The sequence below is a fragment of the Aethalodelphis obliquidens genome, unplaced genomic scaffold (genome assembly GCF_003676395.1).
Source record: "Aethalodelphis obliquidens isolate GAN/ISIS:26980383/991018 unplaced genomic scaffold, ASM367639v1 scaffold108, whole genome shotgun sequence".
Taxonomy (NCBI): Eukaryota; Metazoa; Chordata; class Mammalia; order Artiodactyla; family Delphinidae; genus Aethalodelphis; species Aethalodelphis obliquidens.
In genome coordinates this window covers 922,025-944,542 of record NW_020838052.1, presented here as the reverse complement: position 1 = coordinate 944,542, position 22,518 = coordinate 922,025, and the positions used below count along the sequence as shown (strand labels likewise).

Genomic DNA, 22,518 nt, shown 5'->3' with positions numbered 1-22,518 from the left:
CTCATTGTTTGCAAGACTCTGTCCCAGATAAGGAATCTGGTAATGTGGCAATTAGATGATGAGAGCTTCCTGGAAAGAAAGGTCCAGGGAAATACTCCCCAAAACAGGGCAAAGGTGGATCTCTGATTGCCTGCAGGCCGCATGCCTTAGTGGGCACTAGAGCTGGGAGGACTACACGAAGGGACTTTGGCACTTGCCTCCATCCTCGGTGATTTCACTGTCCAAATGGATAACCCAACCAATACCCCATCTTCCCAGGCCATTGACCCCTCATGTATAGGAACCATCACCTTCTCTCCCGTTTAACCACCTACTCCTTGGACCTTCTCATCACCCAGAGTTATCTCTGCTCTCTTCTTAAATATAATCATCCCATTGTCTGACCATCTGACTAGTGCCCCAGTTTATCCTTCCAGTTCTCTCAACATTCCTTCCCAGACACCTAGAACATGGCACGTAGCAGGCACTTACTATATTCACTTAATGTTCTGCCTTATTCATAGACTTCAGAGACTCCTGTCCACAAACCCCTACACTGTCTCCCAGTCTGTCACACAATCTCCTCATCTTCCTCACCAAGCCTGCCTGGGTCCCACGGTCCATCTCTTCCACCATTCTGTGAACCTACTATATGTCAGACACTGTGGATACAGTAACGAAGATTCAGACTCACACACTCACTGCCCTTGGTCTTGTCCTTATTCCACAACCAAACAACAGAATGAAAACCTTGGAATAAACTAACACTCATCTTGATTCCTACAAGATTACTGAGCACCTTGCCACGGGGAAGGGGTCTCCCAAAAACCATGGGCTCCATGTTCTACTGGGGCCTCTCCACTGCCTAACATCCTTCCACAGTCCCCTCTCCAAGTCCCTTCTGTACAGTCCCTTCCCACAGGTCCTCCCCACCCACCTCCTCAGGGACTGGGCTGCACGAGTCAGCCTTCAACATCTCCCTGTCTTTTGGCTCCTGCCTGCTCAAGTCTCTCTCTCTTTTCCCAAGAAAATCCCTACTTGTTCCCGTATCTCCCTTTAGCTACCTCCCTCTCCCTCCTTCTTGTCTCACCCAAATTTCTCAAAAGGAGAGTCTATACTTGATGTTCAATCTCTATTTTTCTTCTCCAGACTTGCCCACCTCAGGGCTCTTCTTCAAAGTGTGTCCTCTATGCCTATAATCCCCATGACTCTTCACACCACTGCAATCCTGCCTGCTCTATAGGCTAGAGATGGGGCCCAACCTATCCTAGAGAAACATGCTAATTTTGCTCTAATTTTACTCTATTTGACAGTGTCACCTAAAGCTAAGCACAGATTGAGGTGGAAACTTTCCCAATTCATTTTAAAATGTGATACCAAAATGTGACAGCCCACCAAAAAAAGCAATAAACTCAGAAATGGCAAATAGATTTAATGTAGAGTGTCAATTTCAATTGATTGATAGTGGCTGCCTAGAGTGCTGTGTTGAGTAGGTTTCTGAGGATGCACCCTGGCTCGAAGAGAAAGACTGCTGGGATTAGGAATATCTGAAAACACAAGTAAAAGAAAATCAAAAAGTCAACTGATATCCACCAAAAAAGAAGGAATAAAATGCCAAAAGTAGTGTTTTCTCACACTCTCCATGTGGTCCTCCAACCTTGGCCTTCCTATAACCACCCAGCTCCTCATCCCATTCCCCCGAGGCCCGGCTTCCCCCAAGTCTAAATAGATACCTGAAATCTCACTTGTAGGAGAAACCACAGGCACCAGAGCTGCCACTGGTGCTGGCACCAGCTCCACCAAGGCCCGCGAAGAGCCCAAACGTGAGAGTGGCTGTCAGGCTGGTGCTAGCACCAAAGCTGCCACTGGCACTGGCACCAGCGCTGGCACCACCACTCTCCTGGGCTTTGGCTTTAGCTTCAGCTCCCGTCTGGATCCGGGCTTTGGCCCAGGGTCCAATATCAGCTTCGTCCCAGTTGCAGGGCCCAGCAGCATTCTCAGAGCCGAGCCCAATGCCCATCCGAGCTCTAATCTCAGCCCTTGCCTTGGCTTCAGCTGCAGCCTCAGCCGCAGCCTTCATATCTGCTTCCACTGCCTCTCGGTACTGAGCTGCCCATTCCTTGGGATCCTTCTTTTGTACCTGAAACAGGAATAACAACCATCTGAAGGATCATAATCTGAACACTGAGCGCCTACAGGATGCAAATTATAGTAATACAATAAATACTACTAGTAATTATACACCTAATATTCCATCCCTGCTCTGACACTTACTATCTCTGCGACCTTGGACATAACACCTGACAACCTCTCTGAGCCTGAGTTTTCTCATCTGCAGTAAGGCAATGACATGTTAGTTTTAAGGATTAAACTATTCAGATAGAGTGTTTGCACATTAATACAGGCTTCAGAATGTTCATGCATGAGCTGCAGGCTGCTCTGCACACAGCCTACCCTAAACAGTGGCACCCCATGCTCTTGATGTGCCAGGCTTGGACAGCTCTCCAATTACCTTGCAGGCAAACTTGAGGACTTTCATCTTGCTGGTCTCATAGTAAGAGCGCAGGCCCCAGAAGAACTCATACTCAGGCGGATTGCTATTAGGGACTCTGGCATAGTCCAGGTACCTTGAAAAGAGAGGTTCAAAGCCTTTATGTCTGTAAGACCACTCGTGGCCCACTCATGCATTTAGGTGGAAAACTCCCCCACTAAATACTGCAGCTTTTCTTCCTATATTCAGCCCTATCCCACTGGTCCTGCCCAGCAGCCACGTGGAGGTGCAGGGGGCACGTGTAGGGCATTTGTTCATAGGAAGGCCACGAGTTTTGTGCCCCTTGTCACAATAACCCAGGTTCCTGTTGGGTGTGTTGTAAACAGAGGAGCCATTTCTTCAGGCCCCCTGCTCTGAGCACACCTCACCATGGGGCTTGTCCATGGCCTGGCTGAACCCTGGGACAGTCCACCCTAGAAAATGACTGTACAGGAAGAAACAGTCAACCAAGAGCAGTGGACTCCATGCATACTCTCGACCATCTGTATGTGAGCCCACAGGTGTGTGCTGGTACACTTGTATGAGTGCACACATGTTCTCCAAGGACCAAGAATAGGGTGGGCCCTGGCCAGAAAAGTCAGGAGGTCTGGGCTTCAAGTCCAAATGAATCCTTTACCAGCCGGAGCCATGCTCAGGCTTCCACTCTCTGAGCCCTAGGCTCCTCAACTGATACAGGGGATGAGATGACAGCAGCTATTCTGCAGGGTAGTTATGAAAATGAAACGAGATGTACTAGTCAAGACCCCAGCACAGTACGTGGCTGCTTAAAGCTACCATTCTATGGCATTTCTTTATGGAGATTAATTTCTATGAAGCCCTAGCTAGCATAGTAAAAAAGAACCAAGGTATTGGGGCCAGGATCTAAATACAACTCTTCCGTTTGCTACCTGTATAATAACCCTGAGCAAATTACTTCACCTCTCTGAGCTTCAGTTTCCTCATGCGTACAATACTGGTGATGACAATCCCTCCCTTGAAGAATTGTTCCAAAGGCATATGTGAGAGTACAAGTAGGTCAGGAAATGTGTGCTTCTGTTCTCTGCCACTACCTCAGGAATAAACTACCACCTGCATACGCACACATATGCACATGCACGTGCACCACAGCTTTATTACTCAGTTCTAAGACAGGCAAAATGCATGGAACACAGGAACACTAGACACTTACTTCTGCTTCACAAACTCATCAGTAATGAGCTTCTTCACATCCCCAAAAAGCGAATGATGTATCCTGACAGCAGAAAATGATAAAATACATACATACATACATAATTACATACATAGATAAATATAATTGGGGCTGTTGCACTTCCCAGATGTGGGCAGAGACATTTCCAACATGGAAAAGAGGCTTCCAACCTAAGATGGAAGCTCCACAGAAGCCCAAGAGTCAGTGAGACAGACAGCAGAGTTCAGGACCATTTCCCCATCCACCCAGGTCAGAACCCTGGACCCTCTACCCAGTCCAGCAACCCTGCCCACTCCACCAGATCACCAGGCTGATGCAATCCTGGGACCATCTTCTCTTGCCAAAGGACAACACAGACAGCAAGCACTGACAGAGCCCAATCATACCCAGGGCGCAGCCCCAACTTGCGCAGCACCTCCCAGATGACAGCTGCAAGGGGAGGCAAAAGGAAACAGGGATAGAAAATGAACATGTGGAATTCCGACCATGACCCCCCATTCAGCTGCCAGCCCAGCCACTCACCCTCGCTGGACCTATTTCCGTTCATGAAGATGATGCTAAGAAGCACCATGAGGAGACCCAGCTTTGGTGAGTCCTTGGTCCTAGGGGAATAATGGGACAGAGAGAAGGTTTACATCCAGGAGCTATCTGCAAAAAAACACACCAGCCAGCTCACTAGGCTAGCTTCTCCCAGATTCTTCACATATGAGAGAATTCTGCCCAGTCTATGCTTCAAGCTCTATGTGACCCTGGGCAAGGCACTTAGACTCTCCTATTCATAAAATGGGAAAATCACATTCTCCTCTCCCCAGGTTGCTGAGAGGATAGAATTGTACTTGTACTTGTCAACCCAGTACAACCCGGACACCCAACCAATGTGAGTCCTTTCTTGCTCTCCCAGACCCCTCAGCTCCAAGAGAATTCTACGCACAGCCCCACTGATGCTCCTGGCCTTCAAACATCATGAGCCACTCATACCAGGAAGCCCTCCTGTGAGAACCATTCTACCAAGGCCAACAGGAAGAGATAAGCAATGACAGGTCTGCTTTCCTGGGAAGCTTCGGGAGAAACAAAAAGCCTGACAGTAGGAGTGCCCTGCCCCAGGCTTCTACACCCTACAGTAAATCATAATCAGGTATCACTATTGTGTGCAGGGCTCCAACTACGTGCAGGAGCTGGAATAGGGGTTTTTAGGCTCTGTCTTTCCTGACTTCCTAAGGGGATGTGGGGAGAGGACAGGGATGGAGTAGTACCATGGGCAAAAGCAGAAGCCTCCCTCCCACCCCAGCCCTTTCCCAGCTTACGTTCCCAGTATGCCTGCATCAGTGGGCTCTAAGGTGCTGAGAAGAATGTACAAGTGGTCATTCTTATCAATTTCCTTTAATTGGATCCCAAATACCTGCAGATGTGGAAAACAGCTTGTGAGATCACAGAATTCAGCTTTCTGGGCATCCCACAGCTCCCCCTGTGACTAGGGGTGTGTGTGTGTGTGTGTGAGTGTGTGTGTGTGTGTGTGTGTGTATGTGTGTGTGTGAGAGAGAAACATCAGTGAGATAATGCCCTTAAATCACTTAGCTGAGTGGCCAGCACACGGCAAACAGGCAACAAATGCATTATTTTTAATCAACATCATCTTTGTGATTAGTGGGAATCTAGGCAGCCAGAGAGTGGGGAATGAAAGGGAGAAAGAACATCTGAAATACATTATAGGACATGTCCAGCAGTGGACAGAAGTCAGGACTAAGCTGGGTGGCTTGGGTCCTAGCTGTGATTTTACCACTGACTTACTGTGTGACCTCAAGCTAGTCTATGCCCCTTGCTAGGCCACTGTCTGCCCATCTGCACAGTGATGGGGCTGGATTAGTCTCTGTGGTACCCCCCAGTAAAGACATGTACACCTTTGTTTGATTCAAGGCTACCCCATTGCACCCATCCCCCAGGTCTGCCCCTTCACCTTCTCCAAGGAATAGCCTGCTCGTTCAATGATTTCAGGGTACACATCAGTGTATTCTTTGATGATGTCCTTCAGCATGTCTGCAAGGGGAGAGTGTTGCGAGCACCTGGGCAGAAGTGAGGCCGGGTGGCCCCCATACCCAAACTAAAGACCCTTCACCAACCCTGCTGTGGGTGGCATAAACACGTTCTAAGCTAATGAACAGAGATACTACTACTGCTAAATTAGAACTTTAGGAGGACATAAGTGGGAGCAGGAGAGCAAGAAATGCCCTCAGCACATGGGGGAGAGGGCAATGGAGAACAGAGCTGGGGGAAGGGAGGGTTAGTAGAACTCTACCTGAGCGTTTGATGGGAATCTTCGTCTGGTCTTTAACCAACAGGTACTTCACCAAATCATTGGCCTGGGAGAGGAGGAAAAGATGGAATGATCAAAACATGCTTGCAGAAGACTTGAGAGGATGGCAGAGAAGAGGGCAGGCAAAGCAGTGAATAACGCTGAGTGGAAAGGACAGGTTTCTTACCCTCCCTTGCAAAAGGGCTACATCCCGAGGTGGTGGTGTTTCAGGCTCTTGGGATGACTGGAGCTTGGCAGCTCTGCGGCGAGCCTTCCCCCTACGGGCCTTAGGTGACCTCAGAGAAAGCAAAGCTCTCCGGGCCCAAGCAGCCAACCGAGTCCTTGATGCCCTGCGGGCCCAAAAGGCTATGGGGCCCCTTGAAGCCCTGCGGGCCATTGAGGCCATTAGGGCCTTTGAGATCCTTCGGCCGCCCGTGGTTCCAGAAGCCTGACTCTGATCACTGCTGCCATCCTCTTCCCCATTCAGATGCTTCACCTGCATCAATGGAGAGCAAGCACAACATTGGCAGATGATGCAGATGGTCCTTTTTCCTCATCTTCTCTCTTCCTGAAGTCCCCTCTAATCCCACTCTTGTAGTAACTGCCTGAGTCTTGGATTTGTCTTTCACTGTTTTCCAAGCAGGAGTTTCATCTTCCCACCAGGCCAGGAGCAACACAAGGATGGGGCCTGAGGCTTCTCCTCCTCCTGTGTGCACCACTGGCTCTGCTTATACCATCCTGGACATGTCACTCCACCTCTCTGGGACTCAGCTTCCTTCTCTACAAAACTAGATTACTTTCAGGATTTAATGAGATAACCTGTGTGAATGTGCCTAGCTCAAGGCCTGACATATGGTAGCTACTATGTAAATATAAACTGCATTTCATTCAGATTGCAGCTGTTCGTATTCCTGTCTCATGTGCCCACCAGTCTGTGAGCTTTCTGAAAACAGGAATTATATCACATTTCTCTTAGTGTCCCGCCACAGCCTTGATGAGCTGAGGGAACTTTCTAAAGGTTTATAGAACCATGAACCAACTGAGAGAAACAGAAAGGCAAGGGTCTTACCTTTCGGGCTTTCTTGGCCTTGACCTTGGGCCGAGTATCCTGATTCTCCTGAGCCTGTGCAGCTGCACCCTCAGGCTCAGGTTCATCTGCCAGAGCCTGAGAGGCAGCAGCCTCAGTCTCCAGGGTCTTTGTATTGACCTTCGTATCAGCCCCACAGCTGACCTTTTTGGTCTCAGTAGCAGGCATTGTCACAGCCTGAGGGTCAGTATTCTGCATCTTGGTGTCAGCTGCTGGATTCTTCGTTTCAGCTGCCAGAACCTGGGTATCAGTCAGCTTAGTGGTAGCTGAGGCCTGAGTGGCAGATACCTCCTGAGCCTCTGTGGCCTTTGAGACCTCTGTGGTCTTTGAAACTCCTGCAGAATTTGAGACCTTCATGGCCTTTGAGACCTCTGGTGCCTTTGAGGCCTTCGGTGCCTCTGAGACCTCCAAGTTCTGGGTCACTGTCAATAGGGTCTGCATCTTCAAGCCACGGTCCTCTTCTGAAGCTTCAGCCTGCAAGAGGAAGCAGGGAAGCTCACAGACCTTCTCCCCACCCCCAACTAGGCAAATGGCCCCAAAATTCCAGGGCCTCACTTCTCTGACCTACACTAACTCCTACTTGCAGTGTGCTCTGACCACCTCAGCCCAACAAGGCCTCCCTTTCCTCTGAGCAGAAGAGGGGCGGGCCTACCCTCCCTCCCGCCTTCCTTCCTCCCTCCTTCCTTCCTCCCTCCTTCCTTCCCTCCTCCCTCCCTCTACTTGGGGGAGGGAGGCGGCAACGAAGCAGGTAGGTAGATGGAGAAGGGCTGGGATGGGAGGGGAGGTGCCAAGAGATTTGGGGCAGCAACAGGGGCTGGAGAGCAAATGCAGCTAGGGAGAGGGCAGAAGAAGGGCTTACCTGGAAGTGGGTTGGACCCGTACCACTCTCGCTTGTGTCAGACATGTCTCAAGTTGGCCTGGCAAGAGCTGAGCCTGAAGGAGAGAAGGCCTGGGTTAAGAGGCGAGCTCACTTAACGTCCTCTCTCCCGCTCGGCCTGGAGGCTGATACCCACCTTCCCTAGGGTCCCAATCCCAAACCCTCTCCCCACCCCCCCAAGGCCCCCGTTCTCAAATTCAGTAATCCAGAGCGCCTAGATCTCAATTCTCTGCAGCCGTACCCTCCCCTACTCCAGGAAGATGTGCCAGCGCGGCAGCTCTGAGGACCCCGCCCCTTTTCCCAGTGCACACCCCCCCAGCCGCAAGTCGACAGTGCGCATGCGCATCCGTTGCAGGGCCCATCTCAGCCCCGCCCGCTTTCCCAGCAGAAGCTTTCTTTGATGTCCACCGTGCACATGCGCATTTGGCAGCTGGCTTGTCTCCAAGCTGGCCTTTCACTACACGCCCCTTTCCAGAGATCCATAGTGCGCATGCGTAAATAGAGGCTCAGTCCAGTACTTTTTTCCAACACGCCCCTCTCCAAGTTCGTAGTACCATTCGGTCCCGCCCCCTCCCCAACAAGCCTCTCTCTCAAATTGTCGCAGCGTCTGGGGGTCCAGGCCCCTCCCCTGCTGACATCCAGCCCAAGTCCACTGCACCGTCCGGTCCCGCCCTTTTTCATAATACGCCCCCCTCCAAACAGGGGCCAAGCGCATCTTGGTTCCGCCCCTTCCCTAATACACCCCCCTCCTCAAATCAGTATTGAGCTAGTGATTCCATCTTGGGCCCAGCCAAACAGGGTCCTGTCCCCTCCCTTCCCGGCCGGATGGATCCGGTATGATCCGGTCCTTAGAGCAGGATTTCTCCAGATCCCAGAGGGTGGGGCCGACCCCTCCCGGGCTCGGATCCAGAGCTGGGCCCCCCTGCTCACCTCGTCCTTCTACTACTCCTGAGTGGGTCCACTCCCTCTGAGCCCCTCATAAACTCAGACTGCCCTCCCCCCTCCAGGCCGGAAGTGGTCCCGCCCCTTTCCGCCTCCCTAGGGGGCCTCCGTCCCAGCCAGTCTGCCCTTCCCCCCCGCCCGCTCCTCATTCCTTATCCCCCACTCCGTACCACTCCGTATTCCCTCTGCCTTGTTCCCTGCTCCCTATTTCTCCATCGCCGTTCCTATTTACCCCACAGAATTCCGGATTCCCATTCCTTACATCCTCCTTCATGCTACCATTGCACCCCCTCCCCCAGTATTCCTTAACCCTTCTCTACATCCCCTGTTTTCTTCTCTTAATTTCCACTTCCTCTCAGTATTCCCCTTCCCCCTCATATTCTCCATCCACCACTCAACACGCCCGGTTCCCAGTTTTTCTCCCCCTCTTCCTCAACTAGCCTCTGCTCTCCAGTCCATACAGCCTACTACTCTCTCGGTCGTCTTCGTTGCCTACATCCCACTCCGAGTAACCTCTCCCCTAGCTGCAGTGGTGCAGTAAAAATTGACCACCTGCCTGGCTCTAGGTTCGAGGGGACTGGAACCACTGTCTGGAAACCCCAATCTCAACGTCCCTCACCTTGTCCTCTAGCGAGTCCGGAATTCGTCTGCCCTCTCTCAGTCCCTCTCGAAGTCTCAGCCTTCTGGACTAGAGCTGCAGCCAGCCCAGCCCAGCCCAGCCCAGCCCCTTTCCGCAGCCCCCTGCCACCCCCCTTCTCCTTCCTCGGGGGTGGGGCAATGGGGCCCCGCTCAGGGCTGTCTGACGCCGAAGCCCGTGTTTATGCCACTGTACCAGGCTTGGTCTGAAGCCATTCCAAACCAAAACTACCGCCTCAAAGCGATTCATTCATTGAATATGTTTATATATATATATATATATATATATATATATATTGCTTATTGCAAAAGTAACATGTTGTAGTTGTGAAATTTCAAATTATGCAGAAATATGTAACATACCAATGAAAGGCCACCCTTATCTCATGCCCCAGAAATAACCAGTACTAACGTTCTGATATACATTCTTCCAGATTTGTTTCTATTTATATACTAATTATTTGGGTTTTCTCCCCACAAATGGTACACTATACCTACTGTTCTGTGACCAGGGTTTGTTTTATTTTTTCCCAGTTATATATTCTAAACAGCTTTCCATAGTGCACATTTTTCTTAACTGCTCCATAATCTTTTCTCTGTAAATGTCCCATAATGTATTTAACCAGTCCAGGATACATAGACATTTAGATTGTTTTCATTTTTTATTTACTATTACAAGCAGTGCTGACTCCATTTTGATACAAAACTTGTCAACTTTAAAAAGATACACAGAATAACATTTCCACCAGCAATGTCTCTTGCATGTTTATGTGTTGCATATACTACAAATATTTTTCATGTTATTTAGGATAATATTTGCTATACAAAAAGGATTAATTATTATGTAGTGAAATGTATCAGGTTTTCCTTTACCATGACTAGATTCTGCTTCATGCTTAGAGATGCTTTCCACACTCCTGTTATAATAATCACTGCTTTTATTCCAAGCAGTTTTATGGTTTTATTATTTACATTTAAATGTTTGATCACTCCAACATTTATTTTGTATAAAGATTAATTATTTTCCAAAAATATAGCCTCATCCCTACACCATGTGCAAATTAATCCATCTTTTCCCCCACTGATTTGAAATGGCACCTTTACCACGTAATAAATTCACATAAGTATCAATAATTGGGTCTATTCAAGAGAACAAAATAAGATGTATAAAAAATTGAAAGTAAACAACATTATCATTAATTACAGAGTATATGAATGCAGACCTGGACAACCTGAGAGCATCAATTAATGTTGTTAGAAACCATAATAAAAGTCAACACAGTGGTCAGTTATAGAATTAATATTCAATATGTTTCCTATATCAAAAGTAATTCAAATGGTTATGTCTTCTGCTTTATGAAGTCACCTTTTCCTCTATTAAGCAAATAAAATATGAATCCCTATGTTCTATGGACAATTCAACATACACATGCACACATACACACATACTTCACAGATATTCATGGTGGGCTTCTGTTCGCCTGACTTTTTCTCTAAATTGTTGCTCCCTCCAAGTTTGTGACATCAGCTCACCACTTTCTTACCTCCTAGGTTCTCTCCCCCCATCTACAGGGCTTTATTTCACACTAGACACAGCCCTTCTTCTCTTCCAGTTCTAGTACCCCAAATTCCCATCCCTTTCAAATCATGGCAAGCCTTGAATGCCAAGATAAAGACTGTGGTCTTGATCCTGATAACACTGAGAGATTATTGAAGGGTTCTAGGCTTGGATGCAACATAGATTTGTGTTCTAGAAAGAACACCACTCTAGCTGCCTAACCCGTTAGGAGTATGAATTAGATGTCTTCCTGGAAAAAGGGAGAGTAGTCATCCAGGTAAACAATGATTGTGGTTAGGCCTAGAGTGGTAGCAGTGGAGGTCATGAGAAGTGATTGAATTCAGAAGATATTAAAGAAATAAAAAGCAAGGCTTTATGAATAGTTGGATGTAGGGAAAGGGGTGAGGAGGAGGGAAGTGTCAAAGGCAACTTTTGGGAATCTAATTTGAGAGATCAAATGTGTAGATGGTAACCCCTTTCACTAACATATGGAATACTAACGGCTCTTCCCTGGGCCTGGGAAGAATAAAAACCTTAGAAGAGACGGGGCCCAGGGAAGAGCCCTGGAGGCCAACAGCAACCTCAGCATAGGTGAAGGAAAAGGAGCCCAGGAGAGAGACAGATAAGTAATGACCAAGGAGACAGAGCGAAAAGCAGGAGAAAGTAATGCCACAAAACCAAAGGAAGAGAATATTTCAAAAGGTGGGAGGAGTCAATAGTGTTGGAAGCATATGTAAAAATATACATAGACAATGTAAGAGAAAACCCTATAAGTAGAGTGTTAACATTGTTTTCCCACTCCCTCAGTGTGTGTTGGCGTGTACACACTCCAGCACCCCCAGAGTGTATGTACTCCACTTTAGAAATAACTGTGGCCCATAATGAGGAGATATGGCAAGGTTTTAAGCAAGGAGTGACAATAGTGAGGTGGGGTGGGCTGGAAAGGCCAGCTGGGAAGCAGGGAGCTCAGTAAGGAGCCTGAGGCAATATCCGCATAAGGGCTGCTGAGGGCTGGAACAGCGTAGTGGGGGTGGGATTTGAGATACCATAAGGAGGGAGAAACAACCTGGTGCATACATGTGGGGAGTAAGTAAAGATAGAAGGTGCCCACCTGATTTCAGCTTGTCTGACCTGGTAGATGACAGTGCCTTCTTTGAGATGGTAAACGTTGAGAGGAGGAGCAGATAAGGAGAACTTGGTGGGGCCTCATTGGCTCATATAATACCTTAGTGTGAATTAGAAAATGGTCCCAACGGGAAGAGTGACTCAGATTTAGCAGATGAATGAGGCCAGCACGTGCAGAGTTTCGGCCTTTGCACAGACCCCCTCACCAGAGGTGGGCTTTGTGCTATAAACAATCTGTAAGCCTCTGTTAACAGCAGCCCTAGAGCCTGAGCTTTGTCATCAGGAACCTCCTGGCCTTGATGGACAGATGGCACTCCCCCGAAGAGAGGAAAGGTTGGAGGAGGTAGGCAGTGTGTCCCTGGCAAGGGAGTTCATGGGAGAGGTGGTGAGGTAGTCAAAGAAAGCTTCCTGGAAACAGGATTTCCATATGGGTAAGACTGGAAGGAACCAGGATCACTGTGTGTGGGTGACCCAGGAAGATCAAAGGCAAAAAAGACAGCATGGGTTTGGAGTATGGGGGCTCACCAGAGAGGTTGCTGGTCAAATGATACAAGAGCTAAGCAGTCAAACAGAATGTGGATTTTTGCTCTAATAGAAAAAACTCCAAAATAATTTTTTTAATTAAGCAAAGCAGGCTGGAGGAAATGTTTTGGGCAGACTCCATGGAAAGTATGCTTGCTGCAGGTAGCACACATAGAGAGGCCCCAGTGTGCTGCTGCCAGACCAGCCCCACCCTACACCCCTACAACCCCCAGGAGACCTTGGGGCAATGCCAGCTCAGCCCACCCCCACATGAGCCCAGCCACAGCAATAGTCTGTTTCAGCTGCCTAGAAACACTTCCCACCTGAGTGGTCTTTTCTGCAGGTTGCATATCCTCCTCAAGTGTTCCTAGAAACTGCTTCTTTGGTCAAATAACTTCATTCTACCCCAACCACCCCCAGTACCTGTGCCTTCCATTTGTTAAAGAGAGACTGTTGTTCCTGCCGCTTGCAGAGTTGCAGTAATGTTCTCTAGGACAAGGAACTATCTATCACTCCTCAAAGACCAGATCTGACCCATCCCCCCCTTCAAGATTTATCTTGGACTCCCATTCTCCATATCTAGTCTTCACTGTCATATGAGCTCATTGAGTCTAGTGTTCAAAACCCTTTATTCTCTAGGCTTATACAACCACTCCAAACTTCTCTCCATAACTCCTTTCCCTACCTCTCTGTTCCAGCCAAATCTAACTACTTGCTGTTCTCTGAAACATGGTCCCTGTGTTTTCCTGCTGTCTGTATTGAATGCCCATTCCACAAATAATTGTTGAGCGCCTACTATGTGCCAGGCAGCATTCCAGGTACTGGGGATACAGCAGCAATTAATACAGAAAAAATCCTTGCCCTCAAGGAGCTTACAGTCCAATGGAGAAGGCAGATAAGGGAAAAATAAACAAGGAAGTATATGTCAGTTTATGGATAAGTGTTACAAAGAAATAGAAAGTAGAGCAAGAGAGATAAAGAGTGAGTGGGAAGGCGCTGTTTAGGAGCGATCAAGGATGTCTCTCTGAGGAAATGACATTTGAACAAAGACCTGAAAGAAGAGAGAGTATAAGATTTGCCAATATCTGGAGGAAGAGTGTTCCAAACAAAGGGAACAGAAATTGTAAAGGCTCTTAAACAGGAGTGTTCTGAAAAAACTCAAGAAACAGCAAGGAGGCCTTGGTGGCTGGAGAATAATAAATAAGGTGAAGAGAAGGAGGGGATGGGGTTAAAGAGGTGACAGGGAGCCATATAGTATAGGACCATGGAGGTCCTGGTGAGGACTTTGGCCTTTACTCTGATTTGAGACAAGAGCCACATAGACTTTTGAGCAAAGAAGGGATATGGTCTGACTTAGGATTTAACAGGATCTAGGATCTGTCTGACTGCTGTGAAGAGAACAGGTAATAAGGAGGCAAGGCTTTAAAGAAGGAGGCCAGTTAGTAGGTTGTTGCATTTATCCAAGCAAGAAATGTTGGTAGTTTGGATTAGGGTAGTAATTGTGGGTGTGGGGAGAAGTAATCAGATTGTGGACATATCTAAAGATAGGGTCAAAATTCCCTGATGGATTAGAAGTGGTGTATGAGAGGAAGAAGGGAGGCAAGCATTACTCTAAGATTTCCAGCCGAACAACTATTTCCTGAGATAAGGAAAACCAAGGGAGGAGCAGATTTGGGAGGTGGAGGAGCTACAAGGAACTCAGTTTGGGATATGTTAAGCTTTAGGTGCCTATTGGAAATGCTAGTGAAATGTCAAGTAAGCGATATATAGGTCTGGAGTTCAGGAGACAGGTCCACACTAGAGATACAGATTTGGGAGGCCTCTGTGTGCAAATGATATTTAAACCCATGGGACTAGATGACCTCACCTAGAGAGTGACTGTAGAAAGAACAGAGGAGAGGAAGGGGAGGTCTAGAGCAGAGTCTAGGAATGTTCCAAAGATTTAGAATCAAGAAGAGAAGGAGCCAACAAAGGAGACTGAGGAGGCATGGCCAGTGATGATCATTTGTCCAAATCTTCCCTAATTTGAACTCCCCCACCACCAAGGCCACCTCCTCTAGGACCTTTTCTGGAAGACTTGGGCAAAAGTGCTTCCTCCCTTCTTTGAACTCCTTTATACCTTATTACCTTCTTTAGAGCAATAGGAAAAACTGGGGTAAAACAAGTTTGAATTAGTATCTCATTGGTCTCTGAGCCCGCTAAGGTCAAGGCCCCTTCCCTAGTCAATCTCAGATGCCTTTGCAGCAATTTGCATTCTGCTTTCACAATTTTTACTGCCTGTGCCGCCCACCATATTAGTTACTTAATATAGTTTCTGTAAATAGATACACTTAAGATTACCTAAGTTAGGCTTATCCTAAGTAACAATATCTATGAGCTCATGTGTTCAACGTGCTACTTATATTTTTAATACACATTACAGTAAATATATAACAATTGTAATAAAAATGTTCAGTTGTGTCCCACCTAAAATTATTTTATGTGCCAAAACATGGAATTCATTCAACACTTTGGAAAACATAAAGTCCTAACACCAAGTCAACCATATACCAACTGTGTTGTCTCTATTTCCCCACCTGACAAATGGAGATAATGATAACTGCTTCACCTGCTTTTATCTCCCTGGACTCTGCTCTCTTCTCTTCTTCCTTCTCTCACTCTGGCTTCACAGTTCTATTTTGCTCTTTTTCTCTCCCCATCCCTCATCCTCCTCTTCCATCTTCTTTGTATGTCTCTTTCTGTCTATGTCACTGACCATCTCTTTTTTCCTTTCTCTGTTTCTGTCTGTCCTTCCTCTTTCCTGCTCCATCAGGACCATCAACAATAAAGTCTACATTGCAGAAGTCAAAGAGAAGCACCAGGAAAAGAAAATCTATGAGGAAGCCCATCAGCAAGGAAAAAATAGCTGCTCATGTAGGCATCAGGTAAGGCTCCAACCAGTCTGAAACATGACAAGTTCATCTTAGATGTGTGATCAGGGACTTACACATGTTCTCACTTGGCCTCAATCTCTACCTCTGTAATGTGGGGATAATGATCTCTACTTCATAGGATTACATGAAGATGAGGTGAGTTAATGAATAGCAAAACCTATAAGAGAGTAGGTGTTCAATAAATGGGAGTTTACTTCACTACTTCCACTTTCCTCCTGCCAGCAGGATGTGGCTTATTTAAGAACTGGCATCTTCCGGTAAGGTTATGTTCAAGTGAGATTTCTCTAAATCAAATCCTGTTTCCTAACTGAGTTCCATTCTGATGGCAGAAGTGTATTGTCTTCCTTCAATGTTTCCTCTCAGCCTCCAAAAGAGTTTCATCAAGCACGGAAACTTTAGGTTTGGCTACTGCATACTGAGGAATTAATGGCGTATAAACAAGCTTAGTCTAAAGCATGGGGGAGGGGTGGGCGTGAGGGGTTATTTGAAGGGAAAGAGACATTGTGTGTAAATTGAAACCTCTTTTTATAAAATAAATCATTACTCCCTTATTGTTTTATTGTAGATTCAGATTTTCACTAACATAGTTTCCTTATGGGTAAGCTGCCTGTGATAGAATTTCTTAGGCAGAATATTTAACAGGATGAATGAGTGAGAGAGATAGTTTAACAAGTGGGTGAGTGAATAACTAACTGTGGTTGAGGGACTTAGCTGAAACAGAAGCCTGGCCAGGTCTGCTGGGGCCAGAGAGGGGGTAGCCAGAACTAGGTCATCTAACAGCTCCCCTCCTCCTCACGACATCCCATCTCTCATCCTCCTCCCTTTCAAGACCAGGGACTGAGAATCAGAGAAGTTTCGCATCTTCACCAGCCTGGCAACAGCCACAAAGGTGACTTTTTTCTCGCCTACGAGGAGCTGCTGCAGCGGCACCAGGGCCAGTACCAGCTGGTGGTGAGCCTGAGACCCCAATTGGTGACAAGGCTGAGTGTAGAGGTCACAGTGTCAGAAAAGACAGGCATTGGCTATCTTCACGTACCACCGCTGAGGACCAGCCGCCTGCACACCAACACCCACACAAGTATGTGAGCAGCACTACAGGTCAACCATAAGACTGGCCTTCCCTAAATGGGAAGCTGCCCCTTTTCCCTCTGCTTCCCTCTAATACCACTTCTGCCCTAGGTTCCTTTCCCATTCAAACAAGGAGAAGAGGGCAGGTTTGGAGTTGAAAATATTTCGGTTACAAACTTGCTCTCATCCTTGCAAGCTGTGTGAAACCAGCAAGTCCCACATTTCCCGCAGTGGTGATTTCCCTCCTGAAATTGTAAAAGGGGAGAAGGAGTTGCTGGGTCAGCTCCATGAAATCAAATGTTGACATTGCTAACGGATTCAGAGCCCACACTTGCTTTCCTCTGGAATCACCACTGAGAATGGAAGGGCAATGGGAGGACAGTGTGAAGTGCAGGCTGCCCCAGAGGACATCATCTCAGGCCCTGTATGCCAGAGGGATGTCCTGGCTGCCAGGCTTGCTTCAAACTTCATCTCAAGGTGTTTGTTTTTCCATCTCAAGGTGTTTGAAGGCCACACTGGCTACGGCCAGCAGAATCGCTATGTGAGCTGTCAGAATACAGATTCCTGGACCCCACCCTCCTGGAGTCTGCTTCAGTAGGTTGGGGAGGGGCCCAGGAACCTATCTTTTTAACCCATTTGCAAGTGAACTTGATGTCCAGTCAGATTGGAGAACCACTGGTCCGGCCTAGACGCCTCCGCTGAGGGACAAGTGGACAGGCACAGAGAAATCACCCATGTCATGTGGCCACTCTCGCTAAACTGTTTAGCTTCGGATGTCCTACCTACTTGGATCCTGCTGACCCAGAGAGACAGTATGGAATACAGACAAGAGAGAGACAGACACAGACCTGGGTTCAAATCCCAGCTTTGACCTTCTCCAAAGGTGGGGCAGCAGGCAAATCACTCACTGGCTCTGCTTCACTTTTCCCGTCTGTACGATGGGGACGTGCAATCGATGGCCCAGGACCACTGTGAGAATTTGAGAAAATTCCTCTCTGCAAATCACTGGTACAGAGTAATGAAGACCTGATGATAATTGTAATCATTAGCATTATCGAGCACTTACTAAGATCCAAGTATGGTTCCAAATGCTTTACATAAATGATCTCACTGAATTCGCACAAACACTGTCTATGAAAGAGGAGCTATTATCCTTCCCGTGCTACAGATGAGGAGCCTGAGGCTTAGAGAGTGTGAATAACTTGTCCAGGGGCCCACAGGCAGCATCTGAGTCCTTGGAGCTTGCATGCTTAAACCCTAAGCTATAAATGGCAGCTCCCTCCCCCCTTCTCCTTAAAGGTTAAAACGGAGGGGAGAGCCAATCCTGTGGGGATAAAACAGAACAAAGACCTCTGAAAGGAAGGAAGCCAAGGGAATGTATGTAAGCAGACGCCTCAGAGAGTATGGGGGCTCAGTTTGCCCCTAAGCTTCCTGACAGCTGTAGCAGGAAAGGGGGGTGGGGAGCAGAATTCCCTAGTTTCCATTTTCTGGAAAAAAGGAGGCACAGAGGCATGTCTAAATGGACATTTGTCTTGGGCTGAAATTCCAGAGGAGTTGATCTTGTGGCCAGCTCAGCAAACATCCGGGACCAGAAGTTCATCTGTGATTTCATGAGGCGCTAAAAGTCTTATTCACACACGTGATTCTGAGAGTCAAGAAGCCAGAGGGGGAAGAAAACACATGAAATTCTATCTAGAAGAGAACGTTGCTGGGCTGCAGTTTCCCACAGCAGTAAGGGGCATGGGAGGAGACCGAGGCCCTGACTGTGTATCTGTCTCTCTCCACAACACACACGACATGGTCTCTCCGGGAGGAGATCCAGGCTCCTGGGGACATGACACTCCTCCAGAGACTGGGCTCCCTGGATGGATGGCAAATGAGCCAGGATGAAGTTGTGAGTGAGGGCCAGGCTGCCAGAGCCTGGGAGCTGAGTGGGGGCTGGGTCTGTCAGGCTGGGCCCGTGGAAGAGGCAGAGTAGGGGGAGCTGGTTGTAGGATTGGGAGAGGAATGTAGCATTTGGGCAGGTGGAGGGGCGTTGCAGGCAAAAGGAACAGCAGGTGGTGCAGGGCTTACTTCTCACCCTCCCCAGATATTGCCTCTTTTGATGTCCCTTTACCTGACTTTCTGCCTGGTGAGCTCTCCATCCCACCTAACCCCTCCCCACCCATGCAGGTGAGGCTGACTCGCCCCCATCCACCAGGATTGAGAGAGGAGAGACCAGTGTCCGAATTACCTTCTGCGCGACACTGCAAGACCAGTCTGCCTTCTCCAGTTCAGGCATCAGGGCCGACTTCGTGGTCCAGTATGATGTAGTCATGGAGGACATCGTTGGAGACGTGCAGGTGAGAGGGCCAGGAGAATGGAAAGAGCGTGGGCTCTGGAGTCAGACAGACCTGGGAAACAAGGCGCTGGCCTCCACAAGGTGCACGTTTGTTTCTCCCTAGGGATCAGTGAGGACTAGTGAACACGGATAGGACGGTGTGTAGCGACACATGACTTCACACCTGGTGCGGCACATGTGTCCCCCAAAGGATTGGACACCCAGAACTGTATAAACTGAATCAAGATCCAGGTGAATACATTCCTAACTGAAGCAAGTCATAGCCCACTCTTAACCAGACCTTTCGGAAAGGCAACCATTGGCCAGCGATTAGTCTCTCACACTTTCTGCAGCTCTGATACTCTCATGTTCTCTTGGGCTTTCTGGATGTCTCTAAGTTTTAAAAATTCTTTTTGCCTCACTTGAGCCATTTGCCTAAACAGGGAGCCCTTAAATTCTGAGCTCACACACTCACGAAGAATGTGCAGAGGTCCCACGCTCTACCAGAGGGGTAGAGGCTGATCCGGGACGCTTGGCTTCACAACAACAATTGCATGGCAGCCTGAGAGGTCTGGTCCCAGCCTGCTTCTCCCACCACACCTCTCACTGCCTCCAGCACACAAACCATCCTCCAGCTGCCCCACACCACGCCACACCACACACCAATGTCCCAAAGCACCTGAACCTGCCAGTCATCTGTGCCTGAGTATGTGCTCATACTGTCTGCCGCCCTGGGAATGTCTTCTCCCTCCTTTTTCCACTGGCGAGTGTCCTCCTCATCCCTGAAAACCTTGCTTCAGTGCCACCTCCATGATGACCCCACCCCACTTACAATTCCTCTCTCTGCTCTGGGCTAGTATAGTGCTTTGGTTACACCTCTCCTCATGCACTTACTTATTCATTCATTCATTCATATGTGGACTCACCTCCATCAAGCTGGAAACACCTCTAGCCCAGTCCTGCCCTCAGTGACTCTGGGAAGTCAGGAATGAGTTGGACACAGTCCCTAATCTCCCTTTGGAAATGTCCCATCCTGAGGTAACTCGATACATAGAGCCAGAGCAGTCATAAAAGGTTCTAAGGGCTGTGTATAAATATGTAATGGGTTACGTATGGATACCACTGAGGAGGGTTTCACGAGAGCCTTCCTGAACGAGTTGGCCTTTAAGTTAGCATAGGAAAACTGAATAGACTTTACCTCCACCTGGGCCGATAGGATGAAGGGGAGGGCATGCAGAGAGAGGGGAATCGCATATGCAGAGGCACAGAGGTATAACAGAGGCCTGTTGTGTAAGGGGAATAGAAGCAATTCACCCTCTCAGAATAGGAGCTGAGGGTATCATGCCAGTAGGTGGCAGCAGGGCCTTAACCTGGTGTTCTGGTGTGTGTGTGTGTGTGTGTGTGTGTGTGTGTGTGTGTGTGTGTGAGTGCACACGCGCGCGTGCACGTGTGAACTGAGACATTTGTCTGCTTGTTCATTCTTTACCTCTCCCATCATTGCCTGGAGTAAAGATACAGATAGAACAGACGGAACTAGGCATTAAATAGTACGACTGATACTCCCATCCACTGTGTGCTATGATTCCTGCATCCCCCAACCAAGAACCCCTCAATTCACCTCCCATTTTACTTGAGTATGCCCGCCTTTCAAAGCCCAACACATTTACTCCATGGGCACCTAATCCGTTATGCCCACTGCTGGCTGATGTCAGGAACCCTGAAGTGAATCACACACAGATCTTATTCACTGTCTCCAGGTGAAACAGAGAGACACGAGAATGACACAAGATGAGAAGTGCTTTATCAATGACAACATAAGTATGATGGAAGCCATCATGAGGGGTGAGGAGGTCAGGGAGCCTGACCTGGGTCTTAAAGAATTCAAAGAAGTGTGCCAAGTTGGGAAGGGGGGCTCCCAGAAGGCAAAGGCAGTCTAGTAAACTGAGGGCTGCATGATACAAAGAATAGAGGCTGGAAATATCCAGGGGTGTGTAGGGAACTACAAGTGGATTGGAGTTCCTGGAGTTTTGATTTGAGGCCCAAGAAATGCTAAGAGGTGAGACTGAAGGCCATGAGTGCTGCAGGGGCTTGATAAGGAACATAAAATTTATGTTGAACATGCCCAGGGAGCCCTGAGAGGGAATGACGCTATGAGGTTTGTGTTTAGAAAGACCAGACCTTGCAGCTGCTGCAACGATGCATGGACGGGAGGGGCCCCAGGAGAAGCAGGGAAACCAGAGGGAAAGGAGCCCTAAATTTGGACTTCATTAGTTTGGGATGGCGAGGCGGGTTGGGCCTGAGACATATCCAGCAGATCAAACCAGCATGAATTTGTGGCTGGTTGGATGTGAGGAGTGAGGGACACAGGAGGATTCAGGGGTGACACTCAGGTTTGTATCTGGAGTGACCATGTGGATGATGGTGCCTCTAAATGACAAAGACACGCAAGGCTGAGATGGGAGGAAGGTAATGAATTTGTTGTTTGGGCAGCATACATTGGAGGCTTCAGCCATCCAAGGGAACAGGTCCAATGGTGAGTGTGTATGAAGCTGTGGAGGGGGAAGAGTGAAGAGCATCGGACTGGGGAAAGAGTTGTGGGGTCAGCAGTGGAGATTCAGGGGTTGAATCCAAGAGAGCTAGGGAGGTGACCCAGGCCAAATGTATAGAGCCAGAAGAGCAGACCCAGGATGGCAGTTGCTAAGGTAGAGCTTCCCAGTCTAGGAGCTATTGATCTCCACAGCCCTTGGGGTATCTGGCCCCACGGAGCTGCCATCAGCCTATTCAGGGCTGTAAATCCCCACCACTTCCCTCCATTGTGCTACACAAACGTAATCATTCTCTTTGCACGCCATGACAGACAAATATTAGGCAACACTGTTTAAGGGACAGTGGGGAAATGGAGCTGAAGAAAGAGACTGAATCCGATGGACCTGAGAGCTGGTAGGAGAATAAGGAGTGTTCATCCTCTCTGGATCCCAGGGGAAAAGATTCTTCTGAGGAGCAGAAGTGATTGTCAATTGTGAAATATATCAGGGAGGTGCAGTCTGGTGAGAACTGAAATACACCCACTGAGTTTTCCAACCAACTGGTCGTTGCTACCTTTGGTGAGAGATGGATCAGCGGTGGGGGTGGGAGCCAGGCTGCAGTGGGCAGAGGAGTAAACCGGAGGTGAGAAGACCATTGCAGCTGCCGAGTTCATTACCTTGGCATGCTACCGGGAAGAAAGGAGCTGATTTGAAGTTTGGGTGGGATTGGGATGAATGGAGGTTGTCTTAGTGGATGGAAAAGACACCAACATTTTTAAACTCTAAAGAAGACCCAGTCGGGTGCATGGGCTGGGTTGGAGAGTAGGAGTCTGGCTGGTGGAGGAGGTACTGGAGGCTGGGCATGCATGGGGTCAGGGAAGGATTGTTTTGTCTTTCAGTAGAGGGAGGAGGCATA

The 22,518-nt window shown here is 48.3% G+C and overlaps 2 protein-coding genes and 1 non-coding gene across 8 annotated transcripts in view; 1 reads left to right on the top strand and 2 right to left on the bottom strand.

Annotated features, from left to right (window-relative positions):
• Positions 1–1,391: 1,391 nt before the first annotated feature.
• MAGED2 (MAGE family member D2) lies at positions 1,392–18,848 on the bottom strand. Of its 6 annotated transcripts, none has more exons than XM_027096764.1 (13): positions 18,838–18,848; positions 7,956–8,029; positions 7,079–7,570; positions 6,197–6,505; positions 6,013–6,076; positions 5,674–5,753; positions 5,024–5,118; positions 4,242–4,321; positions 4,106–4,148; positions 3,699–3,761; positions 2,492–2,606; positions 1,713–2,119; positions 1,392–1,526 (listed from the first exon to the last, which is right to left on the bottom strand). In XM_027096764.1, the coding sequence occupies exons 2-12, from the start codon at positions 7,998–8,000 to the stop codon at positions 1,721–1,723; spliced, it is 1,785 nt and encodes a 594-aa protein (XP_026952565.1). In that variant the 5' UTR covers positions 8,001–8,029; positions 18,838–18,848; the 3' UTR covers positions 1,392–1,526; positions 1,713–1,720. The 6 variants fall into 6 exon arrangements, with proteins under 6 accessions (XP_026952565.1, XP_026952563.1, XP_026952562.1 ...); XM_027096762.1 differs by lacking the exon at positions 18,838–18,848 and adding an exon at positions 9,535–9,743; XM_027096761.1 differs by lacking the exon at positions 18,838–18,848 and adding an exon at positions 8,904–8,997.
• LOC113614951 (small nucleolar RNA SNORA11) lies at positions 2,768–2,896 on the bottom strand. Its single transcript, XR_003430792.1, has one exon. It is a non-coding gene; the product is annotated as a small nucleolar RNA SNORA11 (small nucleolar RNA).
• The window catches only part of ITIH6 (inter-alpha-trypsin inhibitor heavy chain family member 6), a 37,103-nt gene continuing 27,319 nt past the window's right edge, over positions 12,735–22,518 (top strand). The window contains 6 exon segments of the mRNA XM_027096785.1: positions 12,735–12,745; positions 15,569–15,659; positions 15,661–15,680; positions 16,524–16,585; positions 16,588–16,767; positions 18,930–19,099. Coding sequence (XP_026952586.1) covers positions 12,735–12,745; positions 15,569–15,659; positions 15,661–15,680; positions 16,524–16,585; positions 16,588–16,767; positions 18,930–19,099 — 534 coding nt within the window.

Bases quoted from the DNA above. Each gene is read 5' to 3' on its own strand.
- MAGED2 (XM_027096764.1), bottom strand. From the start codon at position 8,000: ATGTCTGACACAAGCGAGAGTGGTACGGGTCCAACCCACTTCCAG. The intron at 6,506-7,078 runs GTAAGACCCTTG...CCATTGATGCAG, and splicing joins AGGCCAAGAAAGCCCGAAAG to GTGAAGCATCTGAATGGGGA. The intron at 3,762-4,105 runs GTATGATTGGGC...TTCTGCTGTCAG, and splicing joins AAGTTGGGGCTGCGCCCTGG to GATACATCATTCGCTTTTTG.